This window comes from Diospyros lotus, chromosome 1 (genome assembly GCF_014633365.1).
Source record: "Diospyros lotus cultivar Yz01 chromosome 1, ASM1463336v1, whole genome shotgun sequence".
Taxonomy (NCBI): Eukaryota; Viridiplantae; Streptophyta; class Magnoliopsida; order Ericales; family Ebenaceae; genus Diospyros; species Diospyros lotus.
Genome location: NC_068338.1, coordinates 51,708,768 through 51,733,670, shown reverse-complemented (window position 1 = coordinate 51,733,670; position 24,903 = coordinate 51,708,768). Strand labels below are relative to the sequence as shown.

The window sequence follows — 24,903 nt, the reverse complement described above, 5'->3', positions numbered from 1 at the left end:
CTTGCTCTGATTAAGTCAAGCTTAATTAATGGTCATTGACTGGATTGCGGACATAAATTAAATCGATTGTAAATTAATTTAATCAGGGAGAGAGAGTAGAGAATCGGTTGTATAAATATTCAGTCCCAAATGAACTTATATGCCATAAAAACCAACCATCATTGAGAGAGACAAGATATGATAAATAGGAGACTGTTTGAGAAAACAAATATCAATATGAGAGATTGCTTTGTCACAAAGCTCCCCATCCATCATCCCTCCCACCATCACCATCACCATGTGACTTATCTATTTGTGGGCCTTTTCATGTTGGCCCCTATTCCTCCTTTATACGTAATAATAATTCAACCTTCTAAGTAACTGATATTATGTAATTTTTCTCATAACCCACCAGAACCATTCATATGTAGCCAAATGCTTGATCAACATTGATTGTGTAGTATGATTATTAGGTGGAATTTGAAAATGACCTCTAATCTCCCTAAAGTAACAAACAAAAGACTGCTGTCCAAACCAAATAGCTCAAATTCCCACTGAAGGAACAACAAACATATACCAAATAGCTCGAGTTTCTTAATTTCAGTGTGAAGAAATTAAATTGGATAAGGAATTCTCTTCTTTTTCTTTTTTTTTGATAAATAGGAATTCAGATTTGATAGGATCTCTTGGATTTTATACTGGAGGGGAGTGAGAAGGCCTTGAGACGTGAAAGCTATTGAAATGAGAAGGTGGAATTTTGGTTGTCGTCACAGAGCAGCTGACAGGCATGCATGCAGTGGTTATTGTTGGGGCACACATGCATGCATGTTATTGAAAATCCACATGTTCTTCCCACATGACATGTTTCTTCAATTTAATCATTTAAATTCATCCCCCCAACACCCCCCCCCCCCCCCCCCAAAAAAAAAAAAAAAAGTTTCTTTTTGGCTTCTCCTTTAATTACACGGCTAATCTACCTGTGCATATGCAGTGTTGGTTCTGTAAATGGATTTGATTTGATGTAGAAAAGCAATAAAAAAAAACCAAAGAGATCAGTTTCAAATTATAATAAGCAGCTAGCAAGAAGAGGAATAGCAACGAGAGAATTAATTAATAAGGTGGAAGATGATATATATATATATATTTATACATGCAGATGCAATCATGCAAATGAAGGAGAAAAGTAACCCAAATCACTAGTGGGTGGAGGCCAGGCTGCCGGCTTTTTTTTTTTATTGGGTTATGTCTTGACCTCTTTGGTAAAGTCCTACGTACAGTGGTGGTGAGCAGGGCAGGAGTTTTTGTGAGAGATGGACGATCACTATATTCAAGCTTTAGTATGATTGGTTGGTTACCAATATAATGTAAATGAACTAAATGTTGAACCTGGATGCCAGCAAATAACTTGATCTCCAGACTTCAGACGTTTCAAAATTAAGCCTAATCATTTCAATTCATAACATTAGATGAAGATAAATTTTATTTTAATTCTTAAATTTATTATATATCACCCACTTCATCTATTTACAATTCCAATATATGACAATGCATGATTTTTTTTTTATTATTATTATTGACATACACATAGTATTACAATTATAAATAATTTTTCCATGTTTTTCAGCAAAAATAAAAAAACAAAAATCATTTCTAGGTAAAAGTGCCAAGGGCCAAGCTCAAGTTGGGTCCAAGTCCAATGGGCTAGCTAGCTGGGGGGCCTTCCCATTATTTTATGAGCGAGGATGAATGATATGTTGGTTGGCCTTAAAATTAATTAAGCCTAATCATTTTCAAATGCTTGGTATTTCCAAAATGGCTATTAGATTATGTGATCAATAATCTCACACGGTGGTAAGCTAATTTCACTTTCGTCCAGGCAATTTGTTTGTACGGATGTCAAACTATGTGGAGCAATAAAGAGGTCAAAAGTAACAAAGGAGTTGTGGTCTGCAATCTCTGTGATAAAGCTATAAAAGGTGGAATGGTCCAAGAGAAGGGACCGGTGACAAAGAAGGTTCACAATAAAGTTCGTGGCAGAGACCAGTTTGTAAGAAAAAAAAGGGAGGGAACAAGGATGGGCCACAAATATTAGGGAAATTTCTTGCACAAATATATAACAAATATCAATGGTAGGATGGATTAGTTTAGGATCTGTTTCTGCTGTCAGTTTTTGTATGTCAGCTTCTGACAATGATGAGGGGGCAAAATGATGAGTTGCCCATACATATATGTATGAACCATTAATCTATAATGAAGAAGGAAATTTAAGTGAAGGATTAATGAATTAGGCAGCCAATGCCTGCGGTGCAGATATCGGTGACTGCAGAAGGGAAGTGAAGGATTAGGATCCCTCAATCTTGGCGCTACAATTTTCTCAATCTCATAAACCCTAATCGCCTCATGACATAGCACATATAGAAGTAAAAACTGACTAAACAAATAATAGTTTGATAATCTCTTCCAATCGACAGGAGGCGATCACCCACGGCCGCTGCCAAATAACATTTTTAAATTCAGAATCACGAAGAAGAGGGGAAAAAAACACGGATGGATGAAGGAGAAAGAAACCTGAAGAGATTCGGCCGCTTGTTCTTTCTTCTCAGGGGCGGAGCTACACACAGCTAAGGGTGGCAATTGCCGACCTTAAATTTTTAAATAATGTTATTGTATATACGTAATTTAATAAAAAAAATTTGAATACTAGTATCCCAGCTCACTCAACCCAATCTTCACTTTCTCTCGCTCTCATCTACTCTACTTAGACAGTCGATCTGTCAGACACCCCCATTCAAGGGTGGATCCAAGCAGGTAGATTGGGCAAAATTAAGATGGATTGGACTAAATTTAGATTAGACTACTACTAAAAAATAAAAAAAATTACATTACAAAAATAAATTTTGTTGTGAGTTGTCTTAGGATTCAGCCTAGGATATCTCACTATTAAATCCGCCCCTGCCCCCATTGTCATCGGGCGCCAACGTCTCTTTCACCTCACTCGCTTGGCTATATTCTCTATTTCTCTTCCCACCGTCTTTCTCTTTCTCTCTCTTCACCGCATCTCCTCCACCTCGTCCACCTACATCACATTGAAGCAAGAACCCACCCCACCATATATCGACTTTTGATCTTCAATCTAATCGTATTTTCACTATCAAAATGGCCCTGATTTATAAGGAAATAAGTCTTTTCATCACAAATCCATGATTTATATACATATATACATGGGAGTTGGGTTTGGCCAGAAGTTTAAATTTAGAATTATGAAGATTCAGTCGTTTGATTTTGTTAGTTTTTTGGTATGTTGGTTGATGGGGTTAAAGGTGTTGAGTGGTTGCCTCTGATTGTCGAAAACCATCGGCTATAGTGGCCAGTGGTGACTGCCAGTACGCTTATGTGCATGTTAGATTTGGCAAAAAAATTAAGATTAGATCTAGGAAGATTTGACGGTTGAATTTTGTTTATTTTCAGATATGTTGGTCGATGGGGATAAAGGTGTTAGATAGTTGTCTTTGATTCCGAAAACCACCAGCCACAGTGGTTGGTGGCGATTGCCAATGTGTTTGTGTGCGTTGGATTTGGTTGAGAGTTTAAACTTAGATCTACGAAAATTTTGTCGTTGGATTGCTTTGCTCATCAACTTAAACTAGCTCTTATAGCTATAACAAACAAGTATGTTGAGATTAAAGCATTCTTTGATTTTGTTGATAGGGTTGTAAATGTTGTTGGAGGATCGGCTAAATGATATGATCTTCTTAGAGAAAAACATAGATTCCAAATTCTGGAAGCACTCAGTTATGGTGAAATATCAAGTGGACGGGGCCTTAATGAACAAATTACTCTTAAACGTTTTGGTGATACATGTTGCAACTCTCATTATGGTTCATTATTGAACTTGATTCACATGTTTTCACCTACAATTGATGTCCTTGAAATGATTGCTAATGATGTTTTAAGTTATGGGAAAAAAGGTAAAACACATAATTTGTTGAGGTTGATAATAACATTTGACTTTGCATTTAGTCTACATCTCATGAAAAAAAATTTAAGGATGTCAGATGAATTGTCAATGCCATGAGATTAGTAAAATTTTGTAAAGAACAACTTCAAGCAATGAAGGACAATGGATGAGATTCTTTTTTAAAACAATTTATTATTTATGTCAGAAGCGCAGTATTAATGTTCCAAACATGGATGATATTTATAAACCTTCAGGTCGTTCACAGCGCAACACTTCAGAAATGATAAATTTGCATCACTTGCGAATGGATTTCTTTTATGCAAACATTGATATACAACTTTAAGAGTTGAATGATCATTTTCCTGAGGTAAATAGTGAATTGTGCTTTTATATAGCATGCTTGTGTCTAAATGATTCATTATCTACTTTTGATAAAAATAAATTAATTCGACTTGGTGAGTATTATTCTGAAAATTTTTCACCAATAGATCTCTTGGTGCTTGATGATATACTTGAAACATATATTATTGATGTGCGTACTAACAAGAATTTTGAAGGACTACGAAACCTTACTGAACTTACACAGAAGTTGATAGCGACGAAGAAAAATAATATATATTCATTAGTTTACAGACTTTTGATACTAACATTAATTTTTCATGTTGTTACTACTACAGTAGAACGAGTATTTTCTGTCATGAACATTGTCAAAACTCGGTTGTACAATCAAATTGAAGATCAATAGTTGAATAATAGTTTGGTTGTATATATTGAAAAAATATATATTTAATGAAATTAATAATTATGTTATTATGTAGTGTTATCAAAATCAAAATATGAAAACGTGTCAAGAATAATTGTAATAATTTATCGGTATATTTTCTTTAATATTATGTTATTTTAAATTTTCTTGTGTTATTTAATTTTTGTCCATTTTATTTAAAATTTCTAGCTCCCCTCCTACTTCTCCTAAGTACTACGTACTTTCGTCTTCAGGGCACATATCAAGTGATTGAGTCATGATAAATTAAGATTTTTACCAGTAAATTGTGGATTCGATTTCTTATCCTACGTAATGAGATAAAAATTTTATCTGTAATTTATCTCTTTTGTTGAAATTAAAAATATGAGCGACAAGAGACCACACAAAAACATAATCGCTAACACTGCATACTCTCGTTGGTCTTACTGCTGCTGCTGCTGCGTATGATTGATCATCATCACCATGATCCTTCAGGCGTTTGGATACGATGATATCTCTCTTAGGAAGTGGAGTTTCTTCATTACCATCCGTATCCCGTTTGGGTGATGCAGATAGAAATCAGAACCCTAGCCGTGTAATTTGTAGACTACCGCAACATATGTCATGTACCGACACCACACTCCTTGATGTACCGGATAACTGTACATCTCAGGTGCTTTTTATATTTCTATTCATATGTTAATGTACATAATTTTTATGTGTCACTGTTACCATATTTCGGTTTTTGATTGTATCAATTTTTTGAGTCGTTTGGTCGGTTCAATTAAATTTTTTTACAAAACTTTGATTAATTCAATTTTAACATCTCGTTACCAAATCGACAGAATGCATATGGGACATTAGGGAGAGTTGAATTGCTAATGAAATCAGCAACTGGCAGTCTGGCAGGCAGGCAGGCAGGCAGGCAGCCAGCCAGCCAGCCTCACACGTCATGTGTGTGTGTGCGCACTCTTATGGAGTCGGCGAGGCGTATTGGCATCTCCTTGAGTCGGCAACGTGGACGGTAGCCGAATTAAGATACCGGAAAGGCTTAGTTTAATACGATGTTTAATATTAATAGTTAATAGACTATTAGTCATTACTTTAATTATTATGTGACGGGTCTTTTTTACAATTTTTTTTAGGAGATATTTATTAAAATAAGTAAGATAAGATTAGAATGTATTCCGGATCAATATATAGAATGATCAAGATAAGTCTGAAAAATATTTTAAAATTTTTATCAGATTATTTGTTAAATTTTTTAAAATTCATTGATAATTATATTTTTTCTTTTTATCTGTTTGTTAACGCATATGATAAGCACTAAAATAAGAGTTTTTTTTATCAAAATATCTCTATTACCAAATTTATTATTAAAATAATATTTTATGATTAATATGAATTGTTAAAAAAATAAAAATAATATTTTATTTTCTAAATTCATGTTCAAAAATAAATTTAAAAAGAGTTGAAAAGTAAAAATAATTATTGTTAGAATTACAATAATTCCACCTAGATAATTAAAAATAGTTGAAACATATTTTCATAATAGATAATAAAATATAAAATTAAATAAAATAATTTAAAAATTGGTAAAATGAATTATATTAGTTAATAAAATATATATAGAGAAAGATAAATTTAAATTTTAAAAATCAATGAAATGAATAATATCATTTAAATTTTAAAAATTGTCAAAATATATAATAATTTAAAAATATATTAAATAATATTAATTATAAGACTTAAATAAATAATTTTTTTAATAAATTTAAATCTTTAAAATGTATTAAATAGCATTAACTATCCTACAATGGGCATATAAATAAATGAGTCTTATCTTGAAAGAGCCCGATAAATTTATCCGATAGAGGAAGTCGGATAAATTTATCGAGAAGATAAGAGGTCACGTGAGGGATTTTTCGAAAATGATCAGAAAAGCTTAACAAACACATTGGAAAGACCAAACATTCGAAATACTTCCCATATCTGATATTTTTTTTCCTCCTATCTTGATTAATAAACACCTCTTAATGAATTAATTATAAGACAATACATATTTTTTTTTTTTATTTAAGGATGTCACATTCGCATTTTGAATATTTCTTTGTTCAATTTGAAATTTTACGAATTGCTCATAGATAGATAAATTAATAGATAAATAGACATCGAAATTAGATGATAAATATAAACCTATCTATATACGTTGATGTATTTGGCGGATATTTAGGAATTAGGATTAGTTTTCAATTGGAGTGAGTTAGTTGAATTATAGGCTATTTTTGAATTAATCTCTTCATTAACTCTAACCTCTAGCATCTTTCTTTTATAATAATTTATATTTATATGCTTTCCTTTGCGGCTCTAATAAAATAATAATAATAAATAATAGTGATAATCCCAACGCACCCCACGAACGAGAGATTCTCCTCAATTTATCTCAACCAGAGCCTATCCCAATTCGACAACTCACCGGCGAGGATGGGCGGTGCGGCGGCGGTGATATTCACCTACGGGACGCTGAAGAAAGGCTTCTCCAACCACGGCCTCCTCCAAGACATGATGTCCACCGGCGACGCCTCCTTTCTCGGCCATCACAGAACCGTGGAGCGCTTCCCCCTCGTTTGCGGCCCCTACAGGGTTCCGTTCCTGCTCAACTTCCCGGGCTCCGGCCACCACGTGCTCGGCGAGCTCTACGCCGTCTCGGAGCGGGGCCTCGCGCGGATGGACGAGCTGGAGGGCACCGACCGCGGTCACTACGAGAGGCTGCCCCTGAAGGTGGAGTCCGCCGGAGATGAGGAGGATGTAAAGGAATGGAGATGGGTGGAGGCGTATTACGCGCACGCGAGCTACGCGGCGGAGATGTGGGAGAGATCGGCGGAGGCGGAGGGGGCATTCGGGAGCTACACAGAGAAAGAGGCGGAGGGGTACGTGAAGCGCAGCTGCCGGCCGGCGAACCTCTCCTTCCTGGACCATATTCAGATCTACCTCCATTCTCCTCCGTGCTAGCTAATAACTCCATTTCTCTCCACCGCGCGCGCCGTTCATCGATCCACCATATTCCGATCATGCATTAATTCCTTTCATCAATGTCGGAGTGTCTGCCATGGCGATTCGATTTTGCATCATTAATGTTATACTGAGTAGGACCTTGTTACGTACGTGTCTCTCTCTCTCTCTCTATCCCTCTACTTCCTGTGTTTTCTGTTTCATGGCCGGTAGTCCCAGCGGAGAATTCAATGCAACTGCTCTTTCAAAGTTTTTTTATTTTCTCATGATATTTATAATTTATTTTTATAAATTTTATAATATCGACTCTCCACATATCCCATATTAAGAAAAAAAATAAATACAATTTTTTGTAAGAATAAAATAGTGTTTGTATATTTTTATTTTTTATCTCAAATATTATATTTTAATTGAGCTATCAAGAATTAAAAAATTAAGGAAAGATAAACAATATAATTGTTAAGAAGATTAAGCTCTTGACACTAATCTTTACTAATACACATAAAAATGTATAATTATATTTATATATTAGTTTTTTGTGACAATAATGTCACACTTGTCTTGCGGGACAACCATTTATAAAAGGTGATTGTTAAAAAAGAAATATAGAAATTCAAAAAATTAAAATAAATCATATAAGTCGTGTGAAAAATAAAAATAAAAAAATAACTCAAATCACGGCGTAAGATGCAAGTAACTAATAAAACGTACCTTAACAAAATAAAGAGCCATTGCATCATCTGTCATTTCCCTTGTCCTGTTGGAAATGAGCAATTGCCCTCTTAACAACTCTTAAGGTGCGTGAAATGTGCTAGTAAATGAGACCGCCATCAAGGAGAATTAGGTGTATTTTTTGAAATTATTTAAAGAAGATAGACAAATGAGTATTAGGTGGAGACATCTCAACAATTCTAAGATTAGAATTACAAATTCTATATATACATTCAAACAAAATAGAGTAAAAATTGAAAAAGATTTAAGATTAAGGTAATTGAACTAAAAAATATCCCAATCAAAACACGAATAAAGAAAAAATAAATGAGGTGTTCAAAGTTGTGAAAATTATAAAAGATTCAAATTAATAAACACCGCCATAATTTTGATAGTGATTGAGTGTAAAAATAACTTAATACCTCACTCTTAAGTATAATATGAGTTATGGGAGACTTATAAAAGATATGGCTATAAAAAGAAATAATGGATGAACTAAAATTCAGAGTCAATTCTATTTAATAGAATTAAAACTTTATATTATTGTTGTCATAGTCACTTGCTAACCAATTGCGAGGTATATTAATATATATAACGCAAGCGCATCAGAACCTAGACGAAATCCAACATACAATATGTAATATATGTAATGCTCCAGTCAGCCTTGACAACAAAAATATAGCCTCTCAGTATATGTAAATTTTGAAGACAATGACTTTACTTTCTATAGTTTTGGTAGCAGAACTACAGAGGATAATATGGTTAAAAACAGCAATCACAACAGCCCATAAGAATACTTTTTGAGGCACAATCACAAAGACTCATGAGAACAAAAATCTATTCAAAGAACAACGACGAACCAGTTAAAGAAGTCACCACTCATGTGGATCAGGGAATTGGGATCAGCACTGGTCATAAAATTTGGAACATGTCTTCTGATATTTAACATGTGATATGTACCCATACAGAAGCATTTTGACAAAACCCTGTTGCTCAGACACAATATAATAGAGCTTTTTACATCCATCATTACCCATGAACATGTAACTAGTCAAATAATGGGCAAGGGGACTAAATATAAAAGGGATAAGTTATCTGGACCTTATTTCTCAGGACGTTCAGTAGATTCCATCAGTTGCTGTGAGCTGCAACGGCGAATACTGATAGTAAGCACCAACACGAGAGAGAGAGAGAGTCCAAATTATGCAACTTATAGCAATTCTTTTAACATATCAATTATTGTGAATAACAACCGGAAAGAACACCTACAAGGGCATAAACACAGTACATTGGTGACCTCCTATCATGCTAAAACGATCTCTTAGTATGGAACAACTCAGATAGAGTTGGAAGGCACACAATTAGAAAGGAAAAATTTGTAATTCTACAAAGAAAGGCAATATGTTGATTAGCTAAAGGATCACAGTATACCCCAGGCATGGTACTCCAAAGAGAGAAGGAAAAAAAGGGCAATTTACTGATGGTCACAATGAATGACAATATAGCCGCTGTGATAATAAGGAAATTTGATGTGAGAATGAGAGCAATCGTGCTAGTTCAAAGTCACCAGTGTAGTTTTTCCTCCTTTCTCTAGGGTAAGGATCAAATCTGAGGTAAGTTTATCAAGCCCTTATGAAAATATTATCATCATTGTCTAGGATCAAAAAGAAATTTGTGACAAAAAGAATATAAAAATAACTTGTGCCCAATTAAACTGCCTCAGCATTGCTAAATGACTGATTCAAATCTGTTCAGCAACAAATCTATCATCAAATGTGGAAAGATCAATATAAGCATATGCTTACTATAGTATAACCCATCTTTAATCCAGAGAAGTACAAAACATTAGATCTGAATAGACGAGTCATTCTAGGTGGCACCTGTTCAAACGAGGATACAGTGGGAGGCATTTAGCACTGTTTAGTTGTGAAAAATGATTTCTAGTTTTCTATCTCAATTTTCTATAAAATCTCTAGTTTTTATCTTCCATAGAAATTTTGAAAAATGCATTCAAATGTTAGAAGTACAGGAAACAAATTTCTAATCTAAAAAATTGGAACCCATGTTCAAAAAAGATAGAGAGATTTGGAAATTTATTGTTGATATAGCACCAGAAAGGGGAGAGAGAGAGAGAGAATAGAAAATTAACCATTGTTTTCAATCAATATCATAGTCTGAAAATTCCTTGTACTTGTGATGTATTAATATATTCAAAAACTCCAAAAAGTTGAAAAGAAAATAAAAATTCAAAGAAAATAGTAGCTTGGATGAAAAGGGGAAAAGAAAAGAAGAGCAATTTATGGTCATAATGGACAAACATAATAACCTAGGTGAAAATAAGGAAAACTTGCTAACAGGACAAAAGTAATCCTAGCGCTTTAGATGATATTATAATTTTTCTTCTTCTTTCTCGAAGGGAAGGATCAACTATAAGGTGACTTAGCATGTGTCTAAGAAAAACAATGCAAATCAATTGCTATAGAAATATTAACATTATTATCTAGGATAAACTTTGCATGACCTCTCACACAAACCAATTTCTGTCCTGTTACCCACCATAGGACTCCTAAATGGGGGATTTGAATCTGTTTGGCAACAAAGCTATTGTCAAAATGGAAAGAACAATGCATGCATACAGTTATTACAGTGTAAGCCCATCTTTAATCCAGAAGAATACAATAATAAATTGTAATACAAAGGTCTTTCCAGGCAGTACCTATTCAAACTAGGATACAGTGGAATGTTTAAGGTTCTTATCCCTTTGCAGACAGTTGCTAAGCCAAGTCATCTAAAAGAGTCAATTTGAAGAGATCTATCTATTTAAGCTTCTCCACTACAGACATTATGAATGATCTTCTTCCTCTTGTATATAGGAAGTAAGAACTTTAGCTTCCTACCTTCTCTTTGTACAAGGTTCCCAAAAGGTAGTTTCTTTTTTTGTATACTTGTTTATTTATCTACACACACACACACATATAGAGAAAGAGAGGATTTGGAAGGAGCTCAGAGATAGTAAAAGAAAAGGAAAAGCAGATAAGGAGGAAAGAAGGAACCAAGAGAAGAGATAACCAATGTCTTGATCAATACCAAAGTCTGAAGTATTTATACTCACAAAATCCCCTCAAATCGAAAAGAAAATTGAATTGCAAGCAAATAAGAACTTCAAATGTTAATTTAACTCAAATTCCTTAACTCCTAATTGTGATGAAATACTTGAATAAATTTTCCATAATCTCCATCAATTTCCGTGCCATAAATAGTGCTGACACACGGCATTACCCAGTAACAGACTAATTTCCCACTGCAAATTATTTCCTTCTGTGCCCAAGACAGATTTTATTAAAAGAGCCTTCCAGTTCTCCTATGTACTCAATATGGTGAAGTAAAAATGAAGGATCATAAAAAACAGAATTTTAACCATTTGAAGCCTGTTTCTGCAGGACAATAACTGGAATTAGACATAACAAGTCTATGTTAGGAGGAAATTTCTTGGAAACAGAACAAAAATAAAAATAAATAAAGAAATACGTAATGTAACTTTTCCAACAAGCAACAACTATCAAGAAAATATAGCAAGAAAAATAACAAACTAACTTGCACCTGATGGTTATTGGCCATTTTAGTTCTCCCAATTGTTTGATGTTTTTCATTTTATTTCTCTTAATGAAAATTAACTTTAAGTGATAAGAGGATTTACCATATTGATGAGTGGCTCATACCAAGCCCATTACAGGTAAGTATCATCCCTTTAAACCTTGTCAGATACTCCTGTATAAAAAAAAAAACAATACATCTAGAATAGCAAGCATGCAGTAGAGATGAATCACATAAAAACAAAGTGAAATGAGAAATCAAGGCCTGATGATAGAATGAAACTCTTACCCGCAAAGTGTATTTATCAATCTCAAAATATCCAGTTAGGTCATAGTCAAGACGCTTGTCAGGATCACTTAACACTACAGAAGAACCATAAAACATCAAAAACTACAAAATATTAGTTCACAATTTCCTTGAATGGAAATAAAACTGCCTCACATGTTATAAAGGTCAGACCTCATCATCATCCTAACCCTCAATCCAACTAAATGGGGTTGGCTATCAGGTGCAAGCTATAAAGAAAAAATATTTGTGTAAGGATTGGATATGATGGATTATGACTAGTTGGAATTTGTCACAAAGAATGTATTGCTTCAACTGCGGTCATGATATGTGTCACTATTAAACATAATGTGCATCAATGGTGACCAAGGAGGTACGAAGGCCAACCCCTTCCCACTTTAAGCCAGCAAAATTCTACATAGACACATTTTTGAGTATTTGTGAATGGAAATAATGTTTGGCCTCCAGAAATTTTACCATATCCCTCCAAAATTTTCTCCAAACTTCTTACTCATCTTAAAAATTATAGGTCTACTTTGGATCCCATCAGGAAATTATTTGGAGCGCCACAAAAAGGAGTGTTAAATTCTAAAGAGGAGCTATACAACTCCAAATACATATCCTAAAGGGAAAAGAGATAGATCAAGTTCAACTCCTAATCCACATGAGAAAAGGCTGTTAAATATACGAACAGAACCAAACTTTAAAATCTCAATGTCTATTACCACGCACGAGATTGAAAACTTAATCTATCAACTCTAAGGTGAGTATAATTTGGCCACCAAGTGAACAAAAGGATGGCATATCACATGGTCATATGTATGGCATAACAAGGTAGGCATTTGTACTTGCTGATCACTTCTGTCTAGAAATTACCAGTGTATGCCTCATTGATCTGTTGAAATTTCTCGGTGACAGCATTGTCACCCTTGTGTTTGTCAGGATGCCACTTCTGTTACATATTAATAGAAAGCAAGGTTGTGTAAATTGCTTTCATGTGTAGTTTAATTCAGGAAATGTAAAAAGAGATTTTAGACTAGCTGCTAACAAAAGATGGATAACTAACCAGTGCAAGTTTCCTGTAATTCAATCTGATCTGCTCATCGGTTGCATCATAATCCACCTCCAAAATTTTGTAATAGTCCTTTAAATGATGAACATTCTCCCCTCAGATATCCATCAAATTATTGCCCAAAAAAAAAAAAAAAAAGAAACATATCAACTAATCTGAAAAGAGAATAGCCGAGCTAACTCAAGGATTTACTATTAAATTTGTAATATGACATTAATATTTCACAATTATGCATGTATGTCCACATGCATGTGGCACATGGTATCAGTCAATCAGTTTCACCAAGGGGCTCTAAAAGGGAGCAACAATATAACATGTTACAGAAACACTAAAATTCTAAAGGAAAGTAAATCCACCCACTGTAATCAATTAGAACACGGGACATTGCTCTAACCTATATATCAAATTCACTTTTTTCATGCCAGAGGCCTGGGTTACAAGTCAAATGTGGGTTACAACTTTGCTGAACCACTCAATATTTCCATTTTTCATATCCATTACTTCATGTTTTTTTCCCTTCACATCCCTTCTATTTTTCCATCTTTTCCCTCTACCACTTATTTTGGACTTTTAAATCAGGAACATAATAGAAGAAGAAAAGCAGAACAATAACCTTCCTTTCCTTTCTTTAACATATGACAAGTTCAAAATGTCAGTCTAAATTTTGAAAGTGAAAACAGGAAACCAATAATGCTTCGGCCTTCTTCTTTCCTCGTTGACTTTGATTCTACTCCTTTTTCTTGGGTCTCTCAAAGCAATTGTATAAATGGATATTCCAGGTATTTCCATTTTGAGAATATTTTCATCACTCACAAGAAATTGAACTAGAGCACTTCGTAGTTGTGACTAGTTAAAATTTAAAAGATTGGTAAGAAGTAAAACGGGCGAATACCGGAAAAGCTACCAAAGCTTTACTTAAAAGGTAACTTCAAATCCTACTAAGAAAAACATTGAGAGTTGATGATATATATATATATATATATAGACACACATAGAAATCATTTATATTTGTTCCTTGGCAATCGATTGAAGCCTATGGACAAACTTTAGCATGAAACAACGCATAATCATCATTCGGGTATGTGCTCGCAACATTCAAAAGTTCAAAGCAACTCACTTCCACAGTCAGATCAGATTAGAGCACAAGCGATGAATCAAAAACCACGTAGCAACAAGTTCAATACTCTATGTACACAAGATTGAATTAAGCGTACAGAGGGGGCATAAACCCTAGAACCAGAAGGTTGCCACTAAGAATCGAGTCCTTGACAAAATTACGAAACAAACAGATTATTCCTACCAAAAAGAAGGTAAAGAAGAAAGTAGAATGGATAGTTCGGTGTTCCGGGAGAGAGAATTGGAGTGAGTGAGAGAGAGGGAGAGAAAGTACCTTGTAGGATGAACTCGTCTCCTCATTGCCTTCCATCAAACACACACACACACACACATATATATATACGGGTAAACGTAGATTACAATAGGTTGCTGCAGCAATGCGGAATAGTCGACTGATTATTTGGATAATAATTCTTCTTCATGTGATTGATTGTGCACGGAGAGAGCGAGCGCGCGCGCGCGCGAGAGAGAGAGATGAACTGATAATGTCCAGAAAACCCCTTTTGTTGTGATAAAAATCATTTAATTGTTGTTATCACAACGGAAACTGAAACTGAAACGAAAAGGAAATAAAATTCCAAGAATGAAAATGAATGGAAAACGAAGGGACAACAGAACCAGATACTTACTGCTGCCTTTGAATATCTTTTATTTATGCAAACCATAAAAAAAATATTTTTTTTATTTTGTCAAAAGGCCGGTATTTTTTCATTAGTTTTCCTATTTCTTTATATAATTTTAAAAATCAAATAAATTATTACTTTCAGTTTGATAGATTGTTTTAAAATCCTATTGCAAAATATTTTTTATTTTGAGAAATAATAAAAAAAATTAGTAATTTCAAAAATTATTATCAATATAACAACAAAAACTTTAGATTTTAACAAGGTTGAAACCTCACTAAGAATAAACAAAGTTGATGTAAATGAACAATCAAATCACTGTATCCTGGTGTGGTAAGCCACACCAAGCACCCAACTATACTCTAATTCTTAAAAATCCACCACAAGAAAAAAAAAAAAAAAAGAAGAAGACTTATTAAAGAGAAAAATAATTATAATAAGAATAAGAATTTAAAACCTTTATTATCCTAAATAAAAAATAAAATCTACTTTCTTAAATAATTAAGAAGCCTAAACCGTCCGTCAGGACAAGAATTATACGAAAACTGACGTTTGGTTTTAGTCTTAAAAATAATAAATAAATCAAACAAAAGTACAGAAGCCATGAAAAATATTCTGGGCTCAGTTCTACAAATTGGCGTTTTCCATTTTAGCAGTTCTGCGCTTTAAACAGGCTTTGACATTTTTAGTTAGTTTAGGATCAATATGCATGTAAAAAGTATTGATACACTCATACACACACATGTATACAAGTTGGTTATATTTACATATTAGAAACCTACCTCTACCTGCATTAGTTCTTTGTTATAGGCCTGCAAGTAAAACTGACAAAACCCATTATCCGAGTGGGTTAAATAAGATAAACAACACTATCCATCCCCCATCTCGTGCCGACATAAAAGTTACAAGCTAGAATAATACGCTCCTCACTTGTTTAGGCCGCGCGGCCATCAGTCGTACGAATACGATCCATGACTTGCGAGAAGAGTGATGAAGGGTGGCATAGAGGCACATGGGAGATTTTCTTTATACCAAACAACAATCTTCTGAGCAACTTAAACAGCTGCTCCCTATTGGAGTCTCGAGAAAAAAATGAACCAGCAAAACAGAATACCACAGGTTCTTACCAATCTCATGTACATATGTTGTAATATAAGGCGATTCTGGATGAATTTCACATCATTCTAGTGGTGGTACATAGTCACAGCTTCAAGCCTTAAATTGTCTGACCTAAAACCTCAGAAAGTTTTTGTTTTATTATGATTCAACAAACAAGACAATAGCAGGTCTTACATAGTAGCTTCTTCTGGATCAGTTTCAATTGGTACAGGCGGCATATTATTCCCCCCTCTCAGCCGTGAAGATACATTGTCAATGGCTGAGTTGAGTTGGCTGATTTTAGCATTCAAGGTCTGTCTGGTCTTCTGCATTTGGGGAAAAGATCACTAATGAAAAGGATAATGAAAGAAAGAACTATAACAAACTAATTACTATTTCAACCAAAGTCCTTTGTAATACCAAAAAAACCTTCATTACCTCTAAACCTTCATCATAGTAGTATATTGGTCGCTTGGCCCTTCGGAAACCATATTCATCTTCATTTAGCAGTGATCTTCTAATCTAAAACACACAGATAAAGACATAGGGAAAACAAATAAAGTTTAAACATAAAAGGATAAACAAACAATCCTGATTTCCCAAATGAGATAATTGCCCGAGGAGCACAAAAGAGAACTAGCTTCAAAATGCTAGTCCGAAGACCTTCAAAAGAACTTCGAGATTGCAAGCAATGAAGAATAGATATTTCTAACATTATACGCACATAATTTTAGCAAGCACATAAATTCCAGAGAAAACATTCACTTATGAGATGCTATGCAGACATCATAAAATGAATTTCAATGTACAATGGCAAAATATGATCATGATCAAATAAGAAACAGGGACAGAAATATCATTGGCACCGTTCTAAAGCAATTGGTTATTGGTTATGAAAAGGCAATGATCATATAATTATGTACGAGGACAGGAATAATCTGGATTTAACATATCTGATTTCTTCACAATAAAACTGAAACCAACAGATAGAGTATGGAGGGGGAGAGAGAGAGCTTCTAAGTTTTGATCAAATGTGTAAAATCAGGCACGTCAATTTTTCTAACGAAATAAAGCAAAGAGCAGCAATAAAACACTAATAGATGTGCCTCTAGGAACAACTTACCAGAAATAAGAAACATGAAGAAAGTTTCATACAATCAAAGTATTGACTTCTAAATGCAAAAATCCTAGTGTAAAAGGTGGGTTTGGTACAAGGTACCCCAACCATGAAGAAACAAACACCAAGAGGGAAGGCAGTACCATTAAGAAAAAATAGAAAAGTGAGACGATGTGAAAACATGTTTCATCAGGAACAGTAGAGAAATAAGTAACTCAACTCATAAAAAACACAAGGATGCAAGAGTAAAAATACTAACCATATTACAAAAGGCAAAATGTATAGAAAAGAATGAGAAAGGTTCAATATGTTAGAACATAAGTTTCAAGATCTGAAATGAACAGATAACTGTTCTCATTCTGTTACACCACAAATCAGAAATGAGATGATTAAAATGGATATATGATTATATATATATAGAGAGAGAGAGAGAGATAGAAACTTGCTCTCAAGTGTAAAACATTTCTTTCCCTTATTTTCTTCATTTGATAAATCTCATATATATATAGTATATATATATATATATAGAGAGAGAGAGAGAGTTAATGCTTCTGCTATAATTAACAGTGAATGATGCAATAGTTGGCCTATAGAATCATACATTGAACAGTCACATCAACAGCGTATTACATGGAACAAGTTGCATCACTTTTTGACAGGAATAAAAGCTTAAACCTTGATTGAAGGTATATAATCACCTGGGGAGCAAAAACATAAGCTAGAGTTCCAAAGATTGCACCTCCAAGAAGGAAGCCGGCAACAAAGTCACCTCCTCCACCTCTATGATCACTGCATGGTAAAGGAAGTGATAACTAACTAAAAAAGCAACTGTGCTTCAAAGAATTGAGCAGTGTCTACTAATTGTCACTTCAAAAGATTATTAATATAATCCAGTAATCAAGAGGAAAGGAATCAATAATACACAAAAGAAAAAGTCTCAGCCACCAACCTCCACAGGGAACACAAGAAATCTTATCTTGCCCAGACCAGAAATGGCATTGCAAGCTTAAAAAACAAAAGGGACCCGCCTGTTAATCTGTTACCTACTATCCAACGTACTCGTATCTCTTTAAGAATCTCTCTTAATGTTTTAGTTCTCAATGCCATAGCCGTCATCAAAGAAATATAAAGGTAATTTGACCATTCTTTTTATCTCATCTACTATCAAACTTATTTGATTTTGAACGAAGATGAAGTACAGGTGAGTTTCCTTCAAATTTGAATTGCCTGTACAAAACTGACCTGGCATATAGACATAGAAAGCAAACACAAAAGACCAACATCTAGAATGAAGGCCATTCAAGATGCTAGCACTTAATTTAATTTTCTAAGATGGGCCATCTTGAAAAAGTTGTGCCCATTTACCTTTCTATGTCATTCATGAAGTCAAGGAATTTTTAGGAAAAAATGGATGATTAAGGATAAAAATCTGGAAATTTAAACCCATTAGGTTGCAAGGTTTTATTATTAGACCATGATATATCCAAGATGCCTCAATAAAACCAATCTACAAGAGCAGTTCAACCCTGCATGGGGTCTTAGAAAGGCCTAATTGTCACCTTCACAATGCTCAGGTTCCTTATAAGGTTTGCGAAGTCAATGCATCAAGGTATTAGAAAGTTAATCAATCACTAGATATATAATTTTTAAGATGAAAACGAACCTCTTGAATTTCAAAGTATACAGAATTCAGTAGTGGAATTTTTAGTTTCACAAGACTAGCTTAAGGTAACACAAACAGGGTAAGGGGTTAGTGAAATTGTTTCATTTTTCATAGATACATAATTATTGTTCTATGCAAGTAAGGAGCCCTTTAGTTTTCTAATTCCATGTCACTAAATCCATTTTTGGGTGGATGCAGATGCATCCACATTGGTACCTCACAAGTAGGCTGACACAGATATGAGTTTCCAGAAATGTTTGCATTGAAAAGCATTCAATACATCAATAGTCCTTCGCAAAGCTCATTTATAAAAGTTTTGTTCTATTTTTCTCATATCAACACTACATGAATTCTGGGCTTTCGACTACTTTTAGGCTGTTGCAAGTCCAGGTCATGCATCATTCTACGTTTTTTATCTTCTTGTTTCCAAATCAATAATCTGTTTACTTTTTATCTCTTTCAATAAAAGTACTTTCAGATTACAGTAATCAAAATCAGAAAGATCATTGAATGAAAAGTGTAGAAAAAAGAGATATTCAATACGGAGAAGAGAGAGAGAGAGAGAGTTCTACTGAGGAATCAAAAAAGTTGACGGTACAAGCAAAAACTAGATAGGAAAAATGGCACAACTAGTAAACAAGTACACAGAATAGCATATCTGGATGTTTTTACATGAATTTGCACAACTTAATCAGGCAGGAATATTAATTCACTTATATAAAGCAACTTATTACAAAAAAAAAAAATAGTATAAAGTAGGGTGACACGTGTCCAATATATAATCTATACCTAGGTAATGTTTGTTAAAATGAGTAAGATAAGGTTGTATTAAGATATAGAATGGTCAAGATAAGACTGGAAAGCATTCCAAAATTTTTATGAAACTATTTGTTAAATTTTTTGGAATGTATTGTAGGACATATGCGTCATTTTTCCTTATCTATAAGGTCCAAGATATGCTTATCTGGAGAGGGGGGGGGGGGGGGAGAGAGATAAGTATATCTGAAAAATACCAGATAAGAAGTCACGTAACTTTTTTTCTAAGGGTCGCCAAATAATTTTAACAAATACATTAGAATGGAAAAAGTTTAGAATACTTTCCATATCTTATCTTTTTCTGATCTATACCTTAGTTAACGAACACTACCCTAAAAAATATGATAACTGGTTCATATGGTATCATCATTTTATACAGATTGCAAAAAGTAGTAAAGATTTTGATTCTGTTAATACCCAATAGAATTGTCTACAATTACTACTCTTGAAGCATATGACAACAGAATTACCTATTACAGCTATGAACTATGAATAAAATACAGAATATAAATATGGGAGATAAAAATGGAGGTAGCAACTTTTACTCCATCCACCTAATAGTTGCATCCAGAAGAGATCTTAGACCTAGCTCTAACTTAACACTGTCCATCAAAGTCAAACTTTAATGCTATGCCACCCCGCTGATCACGTTATCTACCAATCAGAACAGCACAAGATAAATGAAATCGAATAGGAGAAATAGCCCACACTTTGCTAGTTTAATTCAAGACAAGAAGATAGGCAACCTCAATACAAATGCTAGATGAGCCCCATCCCACCTTCATTGATCACCCACTGCAGTCAAAAAGCATCACACTTAGGGGGCTGTTCAGCTGTGGAAAACAACCCCAGTTTCTCTAAATAGAACGAAGGCAACTTGTTCAAAGGATTTGATATTATTTTTCTATACTTTTAACATTGAATGCATTTTTTAAGATTTGTGTGTAAGATGAAAATTAGAGATTCTATAGAAAATTGGAGGTAGAAAACTGGAACACGTTTTCCACAATTAAAAAGGCCCTTATCATTCCTATTGCACTGCCTGCTCATGGTTAAGTATACTCTCCAACTACACCATGTCTAGAAGGAAAAAAGAAAAAAAATCAAAAGAGAATTGAACTAAGCATTCAGACTGCGGAAGGGAAAGAAAACACCCTAAGATAAGTTACATTGGTATGTAATATTGTGTGTGCCATGCCTAATGTGATAAAAGTAAATTGCAATTAATTAAGCAAATAGAAAAGCACACTTTTGGGGGGCCTTTTTTCCTCCTTTTTAAAAAAACTGGAAGCTGCACAGAATTCCTGTAGGCATATTTCATGAATAAACAGTTTATACCCTGCACCAAGTAATCAGAAGTCCATGGGGAAGTAAGGGTCCTACAACATCGTGGCACTAGCTACCACTGTTGACATAATCTATGGAAGAAAAAATTTCATACTTGTATTCTGCACAAACAGATAGCTTGTGCTTGGTTGGTTGTTTGTTTGATTTCTTATAAACCGTCAATCTTGATGTGTCACCAATAGAGTTGCACTTCCTGGACCAAAGCTCGTCTGATCTGAGACAGGCTCCACCTAAACCAGGATTGAGAAATTAGCAATAAAGCACACTCATCTACACCTTAAACTAGAGAATTATAGCCCAGAGAAAAGGTAATATCAAGAAAGATGCTGCCAGAAAGTGAAATATATATAGAACATGATTATATTTGACTTTTGAATGACAAAAAGTTATAACATGCTATTCTACTCCTAGAGCATGTATAAAAAATTTATTAGTAATAACCAATCTTTTATAAGTACCTAAAAAAAAAAAAAAAACTATGTTTTGAAGCTACACCATAATTGCTGAACATAAAAACTTGAGGCAATGTGCGCAAGAATTAGTAAACTAAGGCTAAAATCAAAAGGTGAAAGACTCTCATGACGAACACAGAACAAGATCATCAACTCTATTAGAACAGCACAAAACACCAGAAGACTTTGTTTGATTATTTGTACAAGTTAACCCAGTAAATGCTATGTCAGCGGCAAATGATTTTTTTTTAATCTTGATCAGTGCCCTTAAAAACCTTAAATAAGCCATAAATTGAATCACAAAAGTAAATAATCCAAACTAAATTGAAAGAAACACATTGTACCAAGCATGTGTTCATTGAACTTTTGCATCTATATGAAATTCAAAACATATGATGTTCCGATGCAATTAAGATGACTGGGTCCCACAAGACAGCAAGTAAAGATAATTATTTCATGTAATTGGAAGATTTTTATTTTATCTTAATGTATTTTGGTTTTATTAAGACTTTCGATAGACTATGAAGTACGGACACAAGATACAAGAAACAGGAATACATCACTTTTCAAAAATGTAGTACATGACACGGTTGAGATATAAGCCCAAATTCCAAATAAATAACTCTAATTAATTAGCAATCAACTCACAGTCCATTCATTTTCATCCCTCACAATCCAGTCAATGTTCAAAGAGCTAGAGAATAAAAGTGTGGAGGGTATGAAAGCTGAGCAATCATGAAACCAAAACATAGGGGGGGGGAATCATGCAGTCACCAGGTCGGAAAACTGAAAAATCAAAAAGAAAACCCCTTCCACATAGGAGACACGTGTGTCTCCTCCGGCATCCTTTCAAAAAATTTTAAGGAAGTGTCAGACACGCCACATGGGCATGTCCAACACATATTAGAGGCATGTCGAAGTGTCCAACACACCAGCAACACCAGTACAGCAACCCCTAGGGAGGTCCCTGATTTTTGCAGTTAGTAGATTTTGCAAAAAAAAATAATTTGTTCTAATATTAGATACAGATAGGTTTAAAGAGTACTAGGTGTTTTAGGAGTATTATCAAGCTTATAGGTATGGCTTCTCTATGTAACCCAAAGTTGCTGCAGCTGTGATCACACCTTTTCCTTCTCCTTCTAATCTCTTCTGCAGCTGCTTTCCCTCTATTCTAATCTGCTTCTCTATGCTCTCTGCTGGAACTCCCTGCTTATTTCATCTTCTTTCCCTCTGCTGATGCTCTAATACTTCTTCTCTCTGCTGCTCTCCTTTTCCTTCCGTGTGTCATCTCTTCTCCTGCTGGATTTTCCTTCTCTCTCTCTCTCCACTAGTTCTCCTATTCTACATGTGATTTTACATCACCCTCATTTTGAGAGGGAAACGAAGCATCAACATTTGCATCTCAGATGAGAATTTTCAAAGCTACAAACTCACATAATGATCAAGGCTCACTCTGTGTTCCACACCCAGCATAATTTAGTTCGGAAAAACATTAAAGAGGAAGAAGAAACAATGAAAGGAAAAGTGTATACCACTCTGTGAAAATAAATTTTCTTAGCTTATGAAAGCATCCAATGTTTAGAGTCCTCGTAATTGAAATTGGAAAAATTAACTCAAACTCAACATTTAGAGGAATCGCATGAACGCTGTTTTGCCAGTCCAGTTGATTGAGCACCATAATTTGTCTCTCTCAGACGCCATGTCTCCCTTGTTAAGGCCCTATCATTATCCTCGTAATTAAGAATCCCAGTCTTAACTAGTGATTGAGTTATTGATTTTCCAGCCTTAAATAGGGCAAAACAATCATACAGCCGATTCTATCTCTCATAGTTAACCGCGCTACTACAGCCAATCTTGAGAACCAATTCATTCATAATTCGGTAGTCCTCGAGTTAGCATCGAAGCATGTAAGTCTAAAGGCAAATTCACTTTTACCAGATCTTCAGGAAATAGAAACACGTAAACGACATGAAAATCAAAAAATTACAAGCAACAAATAAGCAAAACAAGGAGAAAAATAAAACACAACAAAAGCTTATATACAAGAACTCTGAATTATTAGTTACTGGAACTAATTTTTGTGGTGCTAATACAGAAAAGAATCGTCGTTCATTTCCGGTCCTTCCGGATATTAGCACATCGAAAGCCCTACGCACGAAACCGAAAACCTAAAGAAAGATTTCGTGATTCGAGAGATGATTGAGTCACCTGACGTGAAAACACAAGGCAAGCTGGCCGTCGCCATGGCTATCAGGCTTCAGCTATTCCGAGCGCAGAAGAGAGAGAGAGAGAAAGAGAGAGAGAGAGAGAGAGAGAGAGAGAGAGATGGGGGAAGGAACACGCTCCACTATTACGGTTTATTTTGCAGTTAATTTCCGAAGAAGAAACCTAATTAAAAATGAAAATAATAATAATAATAATAATAATAAATAAAGTAAAGCAATTTTGTTGAGAGATCCCCGACGTTTTGGAATTGTTAGTGAAATTAAAAAAAAAAAGTCAAAATCTCTCAAATAAATAACAGTTAGTCGAGAAATCCGAAGTTGTATGAGTTTGTGTTTGTTATCATTGGACAATGCACCTCTCAGATCTCTAGCTACATTGGTCCAAGAAACCTACATTGATTGTGCTGTATGATTGTTCACTTGTTTGCCAAACAACCCCTTGCCGCTACTGAAATTGTGTTTTTGGGCATTTTGTTCTAATGGTTAGAATTATAAAAATGTTATTATAAAAGGATTTTTTAACCTATATCTTCAGAGCACTTGTTAAATGTTTCTTTTTTTTTCATTAAAATATTTTTATTAATTAATAATAAATACATTGTATTTTTTAAATATTTTATTAATTAATAAAAATATTTAAATAATAAAATAAATTACATTAAATGTACCATAAGTGTTCAAAGACAAATTAAAAAATATATTATAAAATTATGTAATTTTTATAAATAATAAAAATAAATAAATTATCTTTCTATAATTTTTATTTTTTTACAACATAAAAATCTCAAGAGATCACTCGATCAAAAATAATTTTTTACATAAATCTAATTCATCATCTTTAAAATCTACGATTCATCTACCTCATAATCCTAAATGAATAAATAAGTTCATTGTGAGTTGAATCTCAGAAATTAAGACCTTGAATAGATAAGTTAATCGTGAGCCCATGATAAACATCGTTAAGACTCACAAAACTTGAATATGAGATCTGGGTTCACCCGCTGTAGCTCTGGGTTCACCCGCTGTAGCTACTTCCAACTGTTAGGCTACCAGTTGGCAAATGATTTTAAGCTAAGATAAGAAGAACAAAGTA

The 24,903-nt window shown here is 34.1% G+C and overlaps 3 protein-coding genes across 5 annotated transcripts; 1 reads left to right on the top strand and 2 right to left on the bottom strand.

Annotated features, from left to right (window-relative positions):
* Positions 1 to 7,081: 7,081 nt before the first annotated feature.
* On the top strand, positions 7,082 to 7,949 carry LOC127793576 (putative gamma-glutamylcyclotransferase At3g02910). Its single transcript, XM_052324347.1, has one exon. It carries the CDS (start codon positions 7,164 to 7,166, stop codon positions 7,689 to 7,691), a length of 528 nt encoding a protein of 175 aa, XP_052180307.1. The 5' UTR covers positions 7,082 to 7,163; the 3' UTR covers positions 7,692 to 7,949.
* A 1,316-nt stretch (positions 7,950 to 9,265) lies between these two features.
* Positions 9,266 to 15,132, bottom strand: LOC127793581 (uncharacterized). Its single transcript, XM_052324359.1, has 6 exons — positions 14,744 to 15,132; positions 13,348 to 13,425; positions 13,158 to 13,233; positions 12,285 to 12,358; positions 12,100 to 12,170; positions 9,266 to 9,547 (listed from the first exon to the last, which is right to left on the bottom strand). The coding sequence occupies exons 1-6, from the start codon at positions 14,777 to 14,779 to the stop codon at positions 9,505 to 9,507; spliced, it is 378 nt and encodes a 125-aa protein (XP_052180319.1). The 5' UTR covers positions 14,780 to 15,132; the 3' UTR covers positions 9,266 to 9,504.
* A 948-nt stretch (positions 15,133 to 16,080) lies between these two features.
* LOC127793577 (uncharacterized) lies at positions 16,081 to 23,962 on the bottom strand. 3 transcript variants are annotated; one of them, XM_052324350.1, is made up of 5 exons: positions 23,794 to 23,962; positions 21,228 to 21,363; positions 18,006 to 18,096; positions 16,629 to 16,712; positions 16,081 to 16,513 (listed from the first exon to the last, which is right to left on the bottom strand). In XM_052324350.1, exons 1-5 carry the CDS (start codon positions 23,828 to 23,830, stop codon positions 16,382 to 16,384), a joined length of 480 nt encoding a protein of 159 aa, XP_052180310.1. In that variant the 5' UTR covers positions 23,831 to 23,962; the 3' UTR covers positions 16,081 to 16,381. The 3 variants fall into 3 exon arrangements, with proteins under 3 accessions (XP_052180310.1, XP_052180308.1, XP_052180311.1); XM_052324348.1 differs by having other exon boundaries at positions 16,176 to 16,516; positions 23,794 to 23,961; XM_052324351.1 differs by having other exon boundaries at positions 16,396 to 16,537.
* Between the last annotated feature and the right edge of the window lie 941 nt (positions 23,963 to 24,903).